This window comes from Neoarius graeffei, chromosome 20, assembly GCF_027579695.1.
Source record: "Neoarius graeffei isolate fNeoGra1 chromosome 20, fNeoGra1.pri, whole genome shotgun sequence".
Lineage (NCBI taxonomy): Eukaryota > Metazoa > Chordata > Actinopteri > Siluriformes > Ariidae > Neoarius > Neoarius graeffei.
Window position 1 is genome coordinate 55,195,502 of NC_083588.1, and position 18,256 is coordinate 55,213,757.

Sequence of the window (18,256 nt, forward strand, 5' to 3'; positions counted from 1 at the left end):
TGCTGTGAGGCGACAGCGCTAACCACTACACCACCGTGCCCTCATTGGACCTGTTGAGTAAATAAAAATGATGAAACAAGATTGTAAAATGCTTTTTGATAGGGTCTGTTGCATTTATTTCCCCACAACCTTGACCTCTTTGGATAGAAAGCTGCAAGCCGACAGCCACAAAGAGGTATTTTTATCATCACACACACACACTCGTGTATATTTAACACTCAGCTTAAAAGGCCTTTTCTCCGCCTCTAACCGAGGTGTCGTGCGCATGCGCAAAAGCCGCATGGTTGGTCTGGCACAGCTGAGCTGGTCTGTATGAAGTGCATGTAAGTACTCCTCCACTGATTAAAAAAAATATGTATATATAAGTAAATTGTGTGTATGTATATGACACTTTTTCATTATTAAATTATCTAATTACTCAAACTGAGAAAACGTTTTGAAATTGTTTGTTTTTAAGCCAGACGCACATCACTTTTCATGATATGTGGTGTTTTTTTTTAATTTATTAGACCATAAAATACTTGTAGTAGTAGTAGTAGTAATAATAATAATAATAATAATTTATACTGCATGGGTAATAGGAGCTGCAATATAAACCAGTGCGCGTGGGGTTTTTTTCCCCCTGCAGTGCGCGCACCTGTTGCCAAAGCGCGCACCCGTGGAATTTCAGCTATCCTGTGGACACGTATATAGTCTTGTTAAATGGTTTCTGTGGGTTCCTGGTGAGTTTGTCATGGCTATATTGTAAGTATAAGTCATTCTCAGGGTGGTTTGTTGGTTTCCTGCTACAGAGCATCATGAGAGTTTGTGGTTGGTGGCAAAGTGGTGCACACTGTCCTGTTCTTGTTTGTTTGTGTTTTGTTTCCTTCTACAGTCAACTAGCTTCTGGGTTCAGGGTACGCAAGCTAAAAATCACATTTAAAACTTATCTTCAATATTAAAAGGCTTGACTAAATAAACTTGGTTGTTTATTGTAGCCCTGTGATAGCTCTATTTACCATGCAAAAAAAAAAAAAATTGGTGATAATGTTATTTTTGGTGAATGTATGGCAATATATGTCATATTTAGCAAAATTACTCGTCTCATCTCATTATCTCTAGCCGCTTTATCCTGTTCTACAGGGTCGCAGGCAAGCTGGAGCCTATCCCAGCTGACTACGGGCGCCAGGTCATCACAGGGCTGACACATAGACACAGACAACCATTCACATTCACAGCTACGGTCAATTTAGAGTCACCAGTTAACCTAACCTGCATGTCTTTGGACTGTGGGGGAAACCGGAGCACCCGGAGGAAACCCACGCGGACACGGGGAGAACATGCAAACTCTGCACAGAAAGGCCCTCGCCGGCCACGGGGCTCGAACCCGGACCTTCTTGCTGTGAGGCGACAGCGCTAACCACTACACCACCGTGCCGCCCAAAATTACTCGTGTCATTTAGGAAAAAGTGCTTTTTTTTTTTTTTACCACAGGTAGCTCCAAAAGGGATGCACTTAAATCATTCTTTATACCATAAAACACATACTTGGCTCCATATCATTGAAAACATAGTTGAGTTTTAATGTTGAATGCCAGTAAGTTTTCAGACAATTTTGATCAAATTAGTATGTAATTGTGTAAAAAAAAAAAAAAGTCCTCTCCGAGACAGCTAATTTTTCAATATAAAATAACATATATATCTAAAATGGGGGGCGGCACGGTGGTGTAGTGGTTAGCGCTGTCGCCTCACAGCAAGAAGGTCCGGGTTCGAGCCTCGTGGCCGGCGAGGGCCTTTCTGTGTGGAGTTTGCATGTTCTCCCCGTGTCCACGTGGGTTTCCTCCGGGCGCTCCGGTTTCCCCCACAGTCCAAAGACATGCAGGTTAGGTTAACTGGTGACTCTAAATTGACCATAGGTGTGAATGTGAGTGTGAATGGTTGTCTGTGTCTATGTGTCAGCCCTGTGATGACCTGGCGACTTGTCCAGGGTGTACCCCGCCTTTCGCCCGTAGTCAGCTGGGATAGGCTCCAGCTTGCCTGTGACCCTGTAGAACAGGATAAAGCGGCTAGAGATAATGAGATGAGATATCTAAAATGATTATTTTCATCCTAAAATGTGGTCAAGATATTGGGACATAAATATTAGAGACAACTAACACAAAGCTTACATCCTTATATTTAAAAGCACGATGGAAGTAGTGGATTCTGAATTGTCAAAAAAAATGTCCTCTCTGAGAATCACTTCATTTGTTTCTCCCATCTTATAGCAGATTACACAAAACTACCATACACGTATGTCAAAAAATTACCTGAAATCTGTTCTTTAACTTGTCCTTCACTTAAAAACTGGTACAAGAACCAGTTTGAATCAATTTGAATTTTGGACCCCTGTGAGGCAAACTTTGTACCCTGATTGTAAAACAACCCTTCTCTAAATTGCCCATACACTCTCAGGAGGGGGAAAAAAAGTACCGTACATTGTTGTATCTTTAGGGTTGCAATGGCTTGTCAGTACCTTAGATGCAGAGGTGGACAAAGTAGCCAACTTCATTACTTAAGTCAGAGTACAAATCCTACTGGCCAAATGTTACTCTGATACAAGTGAAAGTTCTTAAGTCAAAGTACTGAAGTACTTGCTTTTAAAAGTACGTTTTCTGTCAATGCATCATTGTGTAATTGCTACAATGCTTATGTAGTGGCCATTTGTCCAGAAAAACAAAATAAACAAAACCTAATCAAAAGGCCACTGATGTACCATGGGGATGTGGTTTAATGCAGGCAAAAGAAGTTAAATGTCCATTCCATAGTATTGCGTTTTGTTGTGATTTATTTCAAAATAATAAAACAAAGGTGGTGTAGTGGTTGGCGCTGTCGCCTCACAGCAAGAAGGTCCGGGTTCGAGCCCCGTGGCCGGCAAGGGCCTTTCTGTGCAGAGTTTGCATGTTCTCCCCGTGTCCACGTGGGTTTCCTCTGGGTGCTCCGGTTTCCCCTACAGTCCAAAGACATGCAGGTTAGGTTAACTGGTGACTAAATTGACCATAGGTGTGAATGGTTGTCTGCGTGTCAGCCCTGTGATGACCTGGTGACTTGTCCAGGGTGTACCCTGCCTCTCACCCATAGTCAGCTGGGATAGGCTCCAGCTTGTCTGCGACCCTGTAGAACAGGATAAAAGCGGCTAGAGATAATGAGATGAGAAAACAAACAAAAGAACACAGAAAACCATGGCTGGTGCTACCTCTCTTGCACTGGTAAAAAACCATAGGCCCACCCAGGTGCAAGCAGGGCGGCACGGTGGTGTAGTGGTTAGCACGGTTGCCTCACAGTAAGAAGGTTTCGGGTTTGAACCCAGCAGCCGGCGAGGGCCTTTCTGTGTGGAGTTTGCATGTTCTCCCCGTGTCTGTGTGGGTTTCCTCCGGGTGCTCTGGTTTCCCCCATGATCCAAAGGCATGCAGTTAGGTTGACGTGGGGCGGCCTTGGGCTGAGGTGCCCTTGAGTAAGGTACCGAGCCCCTGACTGCTCCCTGGGTGCTCTGGTGTGGCTGCCCACTGCTGTGTGTGTGTGTGTGTGTGTTCACTGCTTCAGATGATGGGTTAAATGCAGAGGATGAATTTCACTGTGCTTGAAGTGTGCATGTGACAAAGATTTCTTCTTAAATACCCTCAAATGTCCAGTGTTAACCAATTACCAAAAAATAAACCATACAAATTAACAAATTATCAAAATCTAAATAAAGCAAACACTTTTTAAGTTAATCAAACAAACAAAATTACTCATAATTAATAAACTTAAATTTTCAGCAAAAAAAAACCTATAAACAAAAGCTAAACTTTACAAAACTAACAAATAGCTCCTACAGCTTACAAAACCTAATGCTGTTACCAAATACAGAAATGTGAATTCACGAAATGAACACCTGCTGTGCCATCATGGTGGTTTAACGTTAAGCTAGCTAGTATCGCCATCTGACATTCTAGCAAACTTTCTTTTCAAAATCATATTGGGTAGCTAATGCTACTAGAAAAGAGAGATTTCTACATTGTTTTATTTGGCAAGATTATGCTAAAACATACCGTATATTTCTGAAAGGGCTTCAGATAAGTTAAGGTTATTCATGTTAGCATAACTCCGTGTTTACATGCAAACTAACAGTATTTAACTAGCTATGAGTTAGCATTAGCCGTGGACAAGGCTATAGCAACTTGGCGGGCAAATCCATAGAAAGTCATTTGACTAACCAGACTGCATAGCTATTGCAACATTATTGCTAGCTCTAAATGCACAGACAACTTCACTACAGGTTTTCTCTTGGAATAAAACGTTTACAGACCTAAATGTGCTCCCGCAGGTTGGACGGCGAGTTTTTGTAGGCCGTGATGTGGTTCATCTTCAGCAAACAAACATTTTAAATGAAATGAATCTTTAATCCTTTCAGAAAACTGAAACATGGGTTCATGGGTGTGTGCGCATTCTCCAGAAGAACCACCACCTTTCGTTCTGCCATCAACTGATTGTGTTCCAATAAAGCTGCTAAGAAATCATTGAACTTGGTTTTATACAGTCTATGGACGTGACGTGACCCTAGTGATTACTGATAGACTGTCTGTGTCACCTGGGGGGACATCCCCTTTCAAAGCTGCTTCATAGTAACAAGGACCTTGATAGAAATGTAGTGGAGTAAAAAGTACGATATTTGCTTTTCAAATGTAGTGAAGTACTAAGTTTCCAAAAAAAATCCTCAAAGTACAGTTACTCAGTGTATTTAAGTACAGTCCTCAAGTAAATGTACTTTGTTACTGTCCACCTCTGCTTATTTGTACACTTTATATACTGCTTGGGAACATGTATGTACCATTTTGGCTCTAAAAAGGCACACACAATTACCTCGTGGTCCAAAAATGATCCTGGGGGGGGGGTACATTAGTGTAGATTGTACGTTGGGGGACAGAAATTGACTGACTCCTCCTATATCCCTATTTCTGACAGGTGTGATCGTGATTGGCTGTCTGTCTCTCTGTTTATAGCCCTGTGATAGATTGGTGACCTGTCCAGGGTGTACCGTACCCCAGATCTTGCCCAACGTCAGCTGTGATTGACTAGCTCACCTGCAATGGATAAGAATGGATGAATCTGTGGTTGAGTCCTCATGTCTCATGGATTGCCTCTTGTCCCAGGCTGTCTCTTTTGGATCTGTTTCCTGCTATAGAGATTTGCTCTAACCTGTACCTAACATACCTACAGAGGTCCATGACTGTTTGCGAACCCTTTAGAGTTTTCTATATTTCTGCGTAAATATGACCTAAAACACTTATCAGATTTTCACACAAGTCCTAAAGGTAGATGGACGCACATGTTTATACTTGGTCATTTGTTTATTAAGGAAAATGTCCAATATTATGTATCTGTCAACAGCAAAAGTTTGTACAAGTACCTTTGCTTTCGGTATCTGGTGTGGCCCCTTTGTGCAACAATAACTGTGATTGATTTAAATGTTTCTGGTGACTGGTAAGTTTCAACTCTGGGATGTTGTCAGGTTTCCTCAAGTGAACTGCTCACACGTTTTTATTGTATCAAGGTCAGAACTTTGACTTGGACATTCCAAGCCATTATTTGATAGAATGACCTGGGTGCAAGGTCATGGTTTTGTTGCACAACTCACCCTCTCTTGACATCCATCCGTGAACTGAATCTCCTGATGTTTTCCTTGAGCTCTCTGGAATAATTCAGAATTCATTGTTCCATCAATTATGACAAGCTGTCCTGGCCCAAATGCAGCAAAATAGGCTCGAACCATGATACTACCACCACCATGTTTCACAGATGGGATGAGGTTCTTATGCTGGACTGCAGTGTCTGTCTTTCCTTTCTCCAAACATAACGCTTCTCATTTAAACCACAATTTTCTATTTTGGTTTCATCTGTCCACAATTTTTCCAATAGCGTTCTGGTTTGTGCATGTAACCTTTAGCAAACCATAAACCCTGCCATGCATACCATTTTGTTGTTCAGTGTTCTCCCAATGGAGGGCTCATGCTCATTATTAGCCAATATGAAAAAGACCCTTAGTTGCTTAGAAGTTACCCAGGGTTCCTTTGTGACGTTGTGGACTATTATTCACCTTGCCCTTGGTGTGAGCTTTGTTGGTTGTAACCCTCCCCAGGAGTGGCGAGTCATGCTGAATTTCTACCATCTGTCTGAATGTGGATTGGCGGCGGGCTTTTTTTTTTTTTTTGAAAGCAAAAAAATGCAATGATGCATTTCCACAAATGTGATGCAAAGCTCAGACGTTGATGGATCCCTGTTCTTTAAATACAACAGAGGGCCCACTTATACTTGATTGAAAACATCTGGCTGTAGTTTCTCCTTCAAACTAACTGCTAATCCTCGAGGTTCAGAAACTTTTTTTTTTTTTCCCCCCATTCACTGATCTGTAATATTGGATGAGTTTCTTCAATAAATAAATGACAAAGTATAATTTTTCTTATTTTTTTTAATCAGGTCTACTTTTAGGGCTTATGTGAAAATCTGAAGCTGTAGGTCATACTCATGCAGAAATATAGAAGATGCTAAAGGGTTTAAAACTTTTTCTTTTTTTTTTCAAGCACCTCCTGTAGGTATGTTGGAATGTCTCCAGTATGATGGATTTTTAGGAAAACATTTGAACACCAAGAAAGAGCAGGATTTTTTTTTTTCTTTTCTCCTTTCCCCCTTTTTTTTTTTTTTGGAATCCAGAGTGTGCTAGGGAGATTTACATGGATATTTATTTGGATACAGCTCTGTTAAATGTACGTGTAAGCGGTTATATTTCAGGGACATGTTTAATGCCTCGGTCACAACCGGCCGTACGTGCTCCTACGGCCGGTCTACGTGCAAAAAACGCAAGAAACGCACGTAGGGCGCGCGTGTGACGTGCTGATTTTCGAGCTGTAGACTGGCCGGAGACCGGCCGCAGAGGTTCTTTGTCATGTCAAACAAACTCTATGGGCACTTACGTTTTTTTTTAGGTTGCAAGACAAACTTACGGCCAACGTGCGTCTTTCTCCATGAAAAAAAAAAACGCAGCGGTTTGGGAAACGCCAAAAATCGCACGGCCAAAAAAATCGTACGTCCAGTTGTGACCTAGGCTTAAGTTCTAGTTAAATGGAAGTGCTGGGAGGGAGTTTGGGGGTGGGGTGCGATGATTTGGTACCTTTTTCAGAATCATGCTTTGTGTCCAAAAAAGCAATTTAAACTTCTCCCACTGCCCATGGACTTTTGATACTTATTGTGCACTTTTCTGCTTGCGTTCATCATCTCATTAGCTATCGGCACTTCTGTGTATGTGCGCTTATAGTACGTTGAAGTCTTCTAATGGGTGAACATGTTTACCAAAACTTGGTGAGGGTTTTTTGGAGCAGTATGTAGTCACTGGATTGTTCCAGTTTTGCTGCCAGGCTACCAATCACCTGCCTTTTTTTTTGTGTGTGTGGGGGGGGAAATGACTGAAATGCCAAGCTCTTGCTTCTCTAGTGAAAGGCAGAAGCCTGTCTGTAATGTAGTTTTTGCATCTTGAAGGAAGTTGTTCGAATCCTAGACGAAGACATTTTTAGAGCCAACCTTGGCCTCCATATGGACCTTTTACAAAATAAGCAAAGGATCAAAACAAAGGACGCACCACTTCAGTAAAAAGAGCCAATCACCTTGCTGGTTAAAACTTGACTTAAAAAAAAAAAAGGCTCCTGGCTTATTAGATTCTTACACTGTGTGCACTTTGCTTTGTTAGTTCTGGAGAAATTCGCATATGCAGTTACTATTGTACATGCAGTAGCTGGCGCAATCGGAGATGTTTTTCCATGTTATGTAAACTAAAGTTCATTCATTTTCAGTTTCAGATTTTTATAGCCGTTTCAAATATTTGAAACGTCATCCTGTCAGTCCTTTTCTGGTATAACGTTCTCCTTATTTAAGTCGTACATTGCTGTGAAGGCCACAGAGTAGACAGACTTTACTAGAAGGACTTGGTTATTGTCTATCTTGGGCATGACTCCTGCATATTGCCAGCAGATGCTCAGAACAAGTGTGTTGGCACATCATTCAAAGGCATAATCCTGATAATCATTTAGGGATTGGCTTTAAATCTTTACCAGAGGGTGCCAAGAATCGTGGCGCTGACGGTGTTGTGCATTGTAGTGTCTGGCACTAGACAAGAGGGAAGTGAACATGCTGTTGTTTATGTAAAGCTCTTAAAACCGCGATGATGTGTGGTTAGCAACATGGCCATGTACTGTACTTGCTGCTGGTTAACTATAGAGCACTGTACTCAGTGGAAATTAGGCGTGTGCGAGCAGGCCCACATCTATGCTTGATCTAGTTCCTGGATTAGTGACCTGAATTGAACCATAAACCAATAACGTACTCTCCCTTTGCTTACTTTTACTCTCTCATGAACCATTTAAAGGTTCTCTATGGAACTCTGTAACGGAGTCTACAGTAGGTAGAACTGTTTTTCAAGACGAAGAATCATTAATTACCCAACAAACCCTGAAAGAATCAGTGAGGACCTATTTTCCCCTGAGAGTATATCTTGAGGCATTCAAAATAACATCCTCCATCTCTCTCTCTCTCTCTCCCCCCCCACTCCTTTGGCCCGAACACTGGATGGATGCATCTCATCTCATTATCTCTAGCCGCTTTATCCTGTTCTACAGGGTCGCAGGCAAGCTGGAGCCTATCTCAGCTGACTACGGGCGAAAGGCGGGGTACACCCTGGACAAGTCGCCAGGTCATCACAGGGCTGACACATACACAGACAACCATTCACATTCACACCTACGGTCAATTTAGAGTCACCAGTTAACCTAACCTGCATGTCTTTGGACTGTGGGGGAAACCGGAGCACCCGGAGGAAACCCACGGGGAGAACATGCAAACTCCACACAGAAAGGCCCTTGCCGGCCCCGGGGCTTGAACCCAGGACCTTCTTGCTGTGAGGCGACAGCGCTAACCACTACACCACCGTGCCGCCCCTGGATGGATGCATATTTATAGGAAATTGGTCAAGTTCCAGGTCATGGTAGTAGTAAGTCTGCTGTCTGTGGGGCCACATCACACCACCTCATTGTTGATCGATTTCCTAGAACAGCATGTCTTAGTTTGGGAATGATTTACTAATAATTGAATAACTTACAAAATGCTGACCCTGAAAACTCCTTCCATAAATATTAAATAAGCTTCACTGTATCAATGATGGATTTTTTTTTTCTTTGCTAAATAACATGTTTTTAGTCCATTTATTCGCACGCTAATATATAAAACTGATTTGAATCACAACTGATACTATTGTATGAACTGCAATTATAGGGAATTTAATGAACACCTTCTGACCAATCAGATTTGTGGAAACCAAAAGCACTGTGGTGTAATAACTTGACCGGTAACTTTACTGCAACTTAAACCTCAAAGGGGTTGATCAAGTGATGGACCAGGTTTTGCTTTCAGGGTGCCAAAAGTTTTAGGCTTTAGGAAAGCCCACTGCTCCTGGCTGTAAGCTGTACGAAGTGCTCCCGGCTCTGTGCTTTATTGTCAGGTGGAGCGTATTGTATTTTGACTCGGAGTTTAGAAAGGCTGGAATGCTGATGTTAACAGTTTAGGTGTTTGGGAGCAGCTGAAGCCTCGTATGCATGCGTGCACACACACAATCCTTACAGTGTGCATTTCACAAAGTTTTATTTTATTTTTTGTGTGTTGAATTGTAGATATTATGGAGTTTTGACTCCGTCTCCTGAGAGATCTCGATCTTGTTCGGCCTGAGGTACTGCCTGCCTGATAAGGTCATGATGTCATTATTTATTCACGGTTCCTGGAGCTTGGCTTTGTTTGTATCTTGGCTGTGGCTTGGAGACCAGGTAGCCATGGGGAAGTGTGTGTGTGTAGAGCCTGTGAACTGAATATATCCGTCTATTCCAGTTCTGTTTTAGGCAACATCAGACCATTAAATCAGTTTGACGTTTTTAGACTAACGGACCCTAAAATATCCTTTGAGATTTCCTCTTCCCTTGACCCCTGCCTCTGTGCTGCCCAGGTGCTTTTCGGACATGTGGATTCACACGCTTGTATCGTGCTTTTCTGCACAGCTGTGGCATTTGAAGAATTCCATTATTAGATCTTCAGTTTTGCAAGTTGCAGCCTAGTGTTGATTTGACAGTATTTTTGTCATGGAATATTTCTATCAATGGAAAGGAATATTGAAGACCATCACTTAAAATAATGCTGGATGTCTCATCTCATTATCTCTAGTCACTTTATCCTGTTCTACAGGGTCGCAGGCAAGCTGGAGCCTATCCCAGCTGACTACGGGCGAAAGGCGGGGTACACCCTGGACAAGTCGCCAGGTCATCACAGGGCTAATGCTGGATGTGATATATCAATATTTATAATAATATATGTTGTGCTTTTCTGTGGCCTTGCAACATATTAAAAAGTAAAATAATTTTTTTTTAAAATAACTTCATCCAGTTGAAAGCAGCTGATTTAGATGTTAGATATGAACTGTTTCAAATCTTGCCAAAAATATTTATAGTAAAGCTTCAAATCTTTAAAAATCAGGTTTTGTACACTTTTTTTCCTTTAAATGGAATCCCCCCCCCCCTTGTTTTCAGTGTTGATTTTATTTATGTAGAAAATCTACTACTATTAAAGTTTTGTCAAACTTTTTTTTAAACTGTAAAATGCAACAATATTTTATGCTGCCATTAGTCACATCCAAGGCCCAGGTTCTTAATCACTGATTGTTTTATTGCCCCGACAAGCATAACACCGTAGAACTAGACAAGATAAAGCATACAACAATCATATGTTCAAACACACAATCTTGGACATTATTAAAATAATAACCAAACAAAACGTAATAACTTTTGCCTGCTTGTGGACTGAAGATTGTACAGCTTGCAGTTCCTTAGCGAATCTAAGAGGATTTTACAACTTGTAGTTCTTGACAGTAAACTTAAAGGATATTACAACTTGACCAACGCTTGAACTCGCATGGGCATCCAATCTTTCATCCCAAACAAGTGACAGGAAGTGACATCACATGCATAGCAGGAATATATTTCAGAATATATCCAAACATTAATAAAAACACTATTTAAATTAAATAATTACAACCTATTTTAATACAATCATTATAAATTGTGCAATATTTTAAATGTATGAAATAAACTAGTCAAGATTTATTACCATAATTGTATGAATTGGCTCAAGACACCACATAGTGGAGAAAGTATTGAATAGCTTTGTAACTACAAATACAGTTTTGCTGTCATTTTTTTGTTGAAACAAAACTATCATGATGCATATCCACGTATTTTAGAAATGTCAGGTGCTGATATATTTTTGTGATTGCACCCAACCCCAATTTGGATAATAAACACATTTTGGTATTTTAAATTTCACAAGTTGGCCTTCATGAATGAAATGAAGAAAAATTATTAATGGGGGGAGAATGTATTAAATATTTTCAAATAACGTGTTCAACTTTTGCCTTTTGTCATTATCATAGCCTCGAACGCTTTCTTTTAGGTTTGGCGATCCGAGTGAAACCTTTTGACTGGTACTGTAAATACTAAAAGTTTGGACACCCCTTCTTATTCATAGGTTTTTCTGTATTTTGACTATCTTCTACATTGTAGAACAATACTGAAGACCTCAAAACTGTCAAATAACATGTGGAACATGTATGGGATTATATGGTAAAAAAGTGTTAAACAGTTTTGTGTTTTAGATTCTTGAAAGTAGCCACTGTTTACCTTGACGCTTTGCACACTATCATTATCTTAAGCAGTTTCATGAGGTAGTGACCTGGAATGCTTTCCAGTTAACAGGCGTGCCTCGTCAAAAATTAATGCAATTTCTTGCCGTGTTTTGAGACCAAAGAGTAAATAACTAAAATACAGTAAATGGTTGTATTCCACAACTGTAGTAATCCATATTATGTCTAGAACTGTTCAACTAAGTAAAGAGAAATATTACTTTAAGACATGAAGTGACCTTTTAATTAATGAAAAACCATTGAAATGGGTGTGTCCAAACTTTTGACTGGTATGCTGTCTGTATGTACAAGCAACCCTTTGTGCATCCCATATATGAAGTCATATTAAAGATTCTGATAATTTGGCTTATTGTCCAGAGAACTCTTTGTGGAAACTAAGTTTAGTCTAGCTGTGGTGTGGTTTTTATTATACCCCTGCTCGTGGTGGGGGTATACTGGTTTACGTCCGTCCAAAACCCCTTTTTTCTCAGCAACCACAAATCATAGCCACTTGGTACCAAGCTTCAGCTTGGGGTTCTATACCGTGTTTACTGTTTTCAGGTCTGTCGCACATCGACTTCCTGTTCACCGACTGAATGCATTTACGGAACATCTAGCATGGATTTACAAAATTTTCATAATGCTTTTCTCAGCAACTACAAATCACAACTGCTTGATATTTGGTACCAAGCTTTAGCTTGGGGTTCTATATCGCGTTTACCGTTTTCAGGTCTGTCGCACAACAACTTCCTGTTTACCGACTGAATGTATTTACGAAACGTATAGGGTGGATTTTGACGCTATTTCAAGAAGCAAAATGCTATTGAGCAATTCCAGCGTTATGGACGTGACACTTGAACTCAAAATGGCAACAAATGACCCAGTGCATGTTTTATTGTCTCCCAGTATTTAAACAGGTGTTGCATATTTTAAGGCTGTACCATACTGGAGAAGTGATAGAACAAGAACAATTCCCATAGTACATCTAGGGCATGCCAGAAAATGCCAATAAAAGATGTGTTATGGATGTGACAGAAAAAGTATCACTTTTCTTGGGTGACTGTACATTTTTATCAAACTCTGTGAAATTGTAAACCTAATGTCAAAATGGAGATATCCATTTGATAGAGGGGTCCAAGGTGAATATTAAAAAAATCTTTGTTTAAAATATTTTGTATTTCATGCAGAGTTTCGGAAGGAAAAGTCAGCGTTATGGATGTGACGAAATTCCGTTATGGATGTGACGTATTTCAAAATGACAGTTTACCAGGATGTTGTTTGAAATCCCTGGGGAGAACACGGCTCTTTACTTGTTTCAGGGTTCATTATTTGTTGAAGTCAACATTCATAATAAGCGTCCTATTCCTTCGATTGCTTGCATTCTGATCTAAGCGAGGGGGATATATAAGTGAGCAGTAGTACACAGTTGATCTTGTGTGTGGGGTGTTTATTTATTTATTTATTTATTTATTTATTTTAAAAGTGGTTTTATGTTGAGTGATGGTGAGATTGACTGACTGATTTTTGACTGGTTGTCAAAAAATACAGATCAAGTTATTGTCCAGAGAAATCTTTTTGATACAACTGATGAATCCATAATAACACTGTGGTTTTGGAACTTGATTTTACTTTTTTTTTTTGTTTTTTTTAAACATGAATCCTACGTTAGTTACAATTGCATTTTCTTTAAGAAGGATCAAATGTTGACACCACCACAGTGACAGTTATTGGTCCTGTGCCTCACTGCAGTTTTGTATAAAAATAGTACTTCGTTGAACAGAAAAGCATCCACGCAAGACACAAGAATAAAACCAACCCAAACTGTATTATTTAGTGACGTGTTGTTGAAGCACGTTGGGTTTATAGAGCGTATGGTGTGCTGTGAAAGGTTGCGGAGTTGCTCCCGTGTGTCAGAGGTTTTGAGTTACAGTGCAAGGGGAGAATCCCAGATGCTAGAGCAGCAAATCAAACCAGGTCATCTTACAGAGCCCGGGATGTAGAGTTCACTTAAGATGGCATGCTGGTTTGAGAATAGATCGATGTGGGAGCTAATTTTTATAGCTGACGTGTTTAACAGGTGGACATGGTTATCTTTAAGCATAGAGTTGTGTGTTAAGGCTCGCTGATAGGCATACAGTCAGCACAGCTTTTCTTGCTGTGTGTGAGAGAGCACGAATGTAGCTCCTGTTGATTGTTGGCCAAAGGTGGTTTGATTTTTATTTTTATTTCCATTAACTCAGGGAATGAAATGATGGCAATAACCACTAATTTCTCTGATTTCTCCACAGTGCTGCATCCTCAAAGGAGCGACCACAATGGTAGACGGCTGCCTGATTAGCAGAGCCCGCTCCTCTCCTAGCGTCTGATTGGTCAAGGTTTTCTGATCTCCTAACTCCTCCCATTTCTTCCCTGCTTTGAAGTCTGGAGCTTAACTAGACCCTGGGATCAGTAGAAGGCCTTTTAATAAATGCGTCTTCAGCTTGAGCTTACAAGCAGAACCCACTTACTCTCGCTAGACAGGAAGTGACAAAACAGGGCGATGGAAAGTTCAGCGGCAGAGTCCCGAGCTGAGAGGATTGCTCGCTACAAAGCCGAAAGGAGGCGAGAGCTGGCAGAGCGCTATGGAAACAGGGAGGAGGAGCTTCCATCTAAATGGTCAAAGAGAGAAGGCCATGGTGCACACCGTGACTCCACCCACTCTGACAGGAGCCAATCACGTGGAGTTAACACAGATGTGATGGCATGTGGCAAAGCTCCAGTTGAGGAAGAGCTTAAAATCTCAAATGGATACAACAAGGATGCTAAACCAGAGAAGACCAACCTGAACAGGTGACTTTTTTTACGCCCTTTTTTTTTTTTTTCCACGTTGTGAAGGATTTTTATCTTAACTTCAGCTGTACCATGTGAGCACAGGAGAAATCACTTTTTAAAGAAATTGTGCACATTTGTAAAGGCATCGATTGATCAAGTATGAGGGTCAGCATGTTTCATGCTACACTGGGGTCCATTTTGTGTTTTTACCTTTTTTTTTTTTTTTTCCCTTAGTCCTCATCTTCTGGCTAGTGAGTCTACGGTGGCCCCGAGAACCATATGGTGAAATTTGTCAGAGTGATTTGCCCTGATTCTTTTCACCAAGTTTCATGTCTTTGCCTCGAGTCCTCTCGGGCCACCAATCGTCATTTGAATCTGCATTTATGCACAGAACACTTGAATAATGTACCACTGTATTCTTTGGATCAAGCTGACTTCACTGCAGACCACAACATCAATTTCTGCCAGATTAGGTTTTTCCACCATGTTGGATTTTTTATGAAAAAAATTTCAGCTTTCACATTCCACAACTGTTTTACAATCTTCACAAAATTTGGCACAGATGATCTTTTGACCAGTCCACACAAGTTATTTGTTGACTCTTCGATTTGCAAAAGCATTCACTCATTACAGCCAATCAAAATCCATGGCAAAGCCATCAAATAGAAAATAAGGTCATGTATCAAAATCAAACCTGGTGCATGGACTTGGGATCCCATTTTCAAGAAGTGCAATGTTTAATTAATTTTTTTAAACCACTGTGGATGCTGCAATAAGTAGAAATGTGTTTTGGCTCATAATCGCTGATGTGTTTGCCTTAAATTCTTGTCTGGTGACTTGGTGGAAGGTTCCAAGGCTGAGATGTGGCAGCTTGTCAAGTCAGTATGTATATAAGATGTATATAAAACTTCACAGGCCACAATTTATTTATTTTTTTTCAATTTCCACTAAATTTGGCACAGACAAAACTGGATTATTATTTTCAAAACCATATTTCTGTGACAGCCTATTGAATTTGGCAGTGAATTCACCAAACAGGATATGAGCTCGTGTCTCAGCCAGTTTTTGGTCAATTGACCATGAAATTTGCTGGGAATGCATACAACCATGTTCTTGACCACATGAGTTTCCATGGCAACTATGCATTGCTGGGCTTCTTTGTCCCCTGATTGCTGCTTGCAGTTTGTTTTTTATATATAAAACTTGCAGTCATCCACATTTATAGAGGAGGTATGATCTGTGTAACTTTGATGGCGTGCTGGTGCCTGGTGGACTGGTTTTGAATATTTCAGAAATTGCTGCGTGTGAAAACCCCAGATCAACACTCTCTATGGTGCGAAGAACACTGAGTGAGCGACAGTTCCGTGGGTGGAAATGCACTGTTGATGCTCACAATTTCCCCCCATTCTGATAATTGATATGAAGCTCCTGACCTTCAGCGAGCTACGTTGTGCTGTTGCCATGTGATTGTATGATTGGATAACTGCCTGAATGAATGAGTGGGTGTACAGGTCTTTTCTATGAAAGTGGCTGGTGTCATCTCATCTCTAGCTGCTTTATCCTGTTCTACAGGGTCGCAGGCAAGCTGGAGCCTATCCCAGCTTGAAGGGGAACTGAAGGCAAATTTTTATTATCAAAACTCTATTTCTCATCCTATTAAATATAGGAATGCATTTTTATGCCTCCGCCACCGTAAGGTGCAGGGAGGCATTACGTTTTCGGGTTGTCCGTGCGTGCGTCCATCCCAAAACCTTGTGAACGCGATATCTCAAAGGCTAATGAAAGGAATTTCACCAAACTTTCACTATTTGTGCGCTTTGGGACAAACATGAACTGATTAGATTTTGAGATCAAAAGGGCTAAGGCCAAGGTCACTGTGAGGTCAAATGTCTGTCCGAAAACCTTGTGAACACTATCTCCAAGGCTAATACAAGTAATTTCACCAGGTCAAGATTACTGTGAGGTCAAATGTCCATCCCCAAATCACAACTTAATAAGGCATGTCGTCTACCGGGCGGAGGCATCCCCATCGATGCCATTGGCGTCGAGTTCTATCTAGTTGATAGCTATTTTGTCACTGCTATAGCAAGTTGAGTGTTTGAAATATGCTCTGTAATTATATCAGTCCGTATGTCAAAGCGATGGCCGTAAACGAGATTCGTTGAGACCTGTGTGAGACATCGTAGGACGGAAGTAAAACCTACAGCAGAAATTAAAGTGACATCTGCCAATGTTGTCAAAAGATGCGTGCGACCTCTTTCAAATGCTGACGTAATCAACCCGGAAGTTTTCCCTGTGTCGGAAATCTCTCCCTACTCACTATATAGGGCACTATATAGTGGGGACGCCATTTTGTAGTGCTGTCTGAAACCTTAGTGAGGATTATGTGGGAAATGTGCTCAGTATAATATGTATTTATCACAAATACATGCATGTATTTATTATTTTGAAAACCCACCAGCTGCCTGATCTGGCACGTTTTAATTGTGCGACAGTAATGATGTAAATACCAGCGTGACAGACTAGTCTTTATCCTGTTGTCTTTCTAACTCCTCTCTACTCCACGTTGGTTCGAAGTCGATGGAGATTATTCCATACACTGATGAAGCTGGCAAATCTCGAAATTAATCTAAAGCCTCGGTCACAACCGGCCGTACGTGCTCCTACGGCCGGTCTACGTGCAAAAAACGCAAGAAACGCACGGAGGGCGTGCGCGTGACGTGCTGATTTTCGAGCTGTAGACTGGCCGCAAAGGTTCTTTGTCATGTCAAACAAACTCTACGGGTGCTTACGTTTTTTTTTTCAGGTTGCACGACAAACTTGCGGCCAACGTGCGTCTTTCTCCACGAACAAAAAAAACCGCAGCGATTTGGGAAATGCCAAAAAATCGTACATCCGGTTGTGACCTAGGCTTAAATTGGAATGATCTGGCTGCTGTGTAAACAATTTTCAAAATGGCGGCACTGACCCTTCACGTTTGAAGTCCCGCACAAGCATACATGTCAACCTATACGTATTGTCCGGAAGTTATACGGATTTTAGCTCATTTCAAGGGCGTACGGGCATATAAACAAAGTCTTATGGATTTTCAGTATCTTCTGACCTAAATTTATTTTGTGTATCTTACTTGAACATCGTCAGCTGATCGTCGCAAAAACATACAAAAGCTCGATTTATAGACAAAACATCGTGTATGCAGGGGCAGATAACCCAGACTATGTGAAATCGGATGTTTATTCCTCAAGCCTCGTGCAGTATCGCGACTGTGAGACTTCGTTCTTTCCGGTCATGCGCACGATCTGCATTTAAACGCGCCAAACGGTCATTGTTCGAACGAGCGACTTTGTTTACACCGGAGAGATTTTGAATAGCGTCTGCTGAGTGAAAGAATGGGAACACCGAGAAAGAAAATGAGATATGGTGGGCGGTATCTTCCTGAATGGAAGGGGACATTTAATGGTGTCATTGTTCAGGCGAAAAATGGAGTACGTGCACTGCAGTTTGTGCGCGAGATATAAAAGTTGCGGCGTCTGGAGTTTACGACGTGAGGGAACACATGAGGTCCAAACTACATCAGCGAAATTTGCACCAGAAACCGAATCAGCCGCAAATGACGATGTTTGCAAAGCCTAAGACCGATGATCAACCAACAAGTGTAATAAGAGCAGAGGTCAGGAAAATCCAC

The 18,256-nt window shown here is 41.1% G+C and overlaps 1 protein-coding gene across 4 annotated transcripts in view; it reads left to right on the plus strand.

Moving 5' to 3' along the window:
- Positions 1-277: 277 nt before the first annotated feature.
- svilc (supervillin c) overlaps positions 278-18,256 on the plus strand; it is a 64,272-nt gene continuing 46,293 nt past the window's right edge. For 3 of the 4 annotated variants that reach the window (XM_060902034.1, XM_060902035.1, XM_060902036.1), the window contains exons 1-2: positions 278-323; positions 14,049-14,589. In XM_060902034.1, coding sequence (XP_060758017.1) covers positions 14,300-14,589 — 290 coding nt within the window. In that variant the 5' untranslated portion in view covers positions 278-323; positions 14,049-14,299. Of the gene's footprint in view, positions 324-14,048; positions 14,590-18,256 lie in introns of those variants that run through there. The other variant, XM_060902037.1, reaches the window with a different exon arrangement.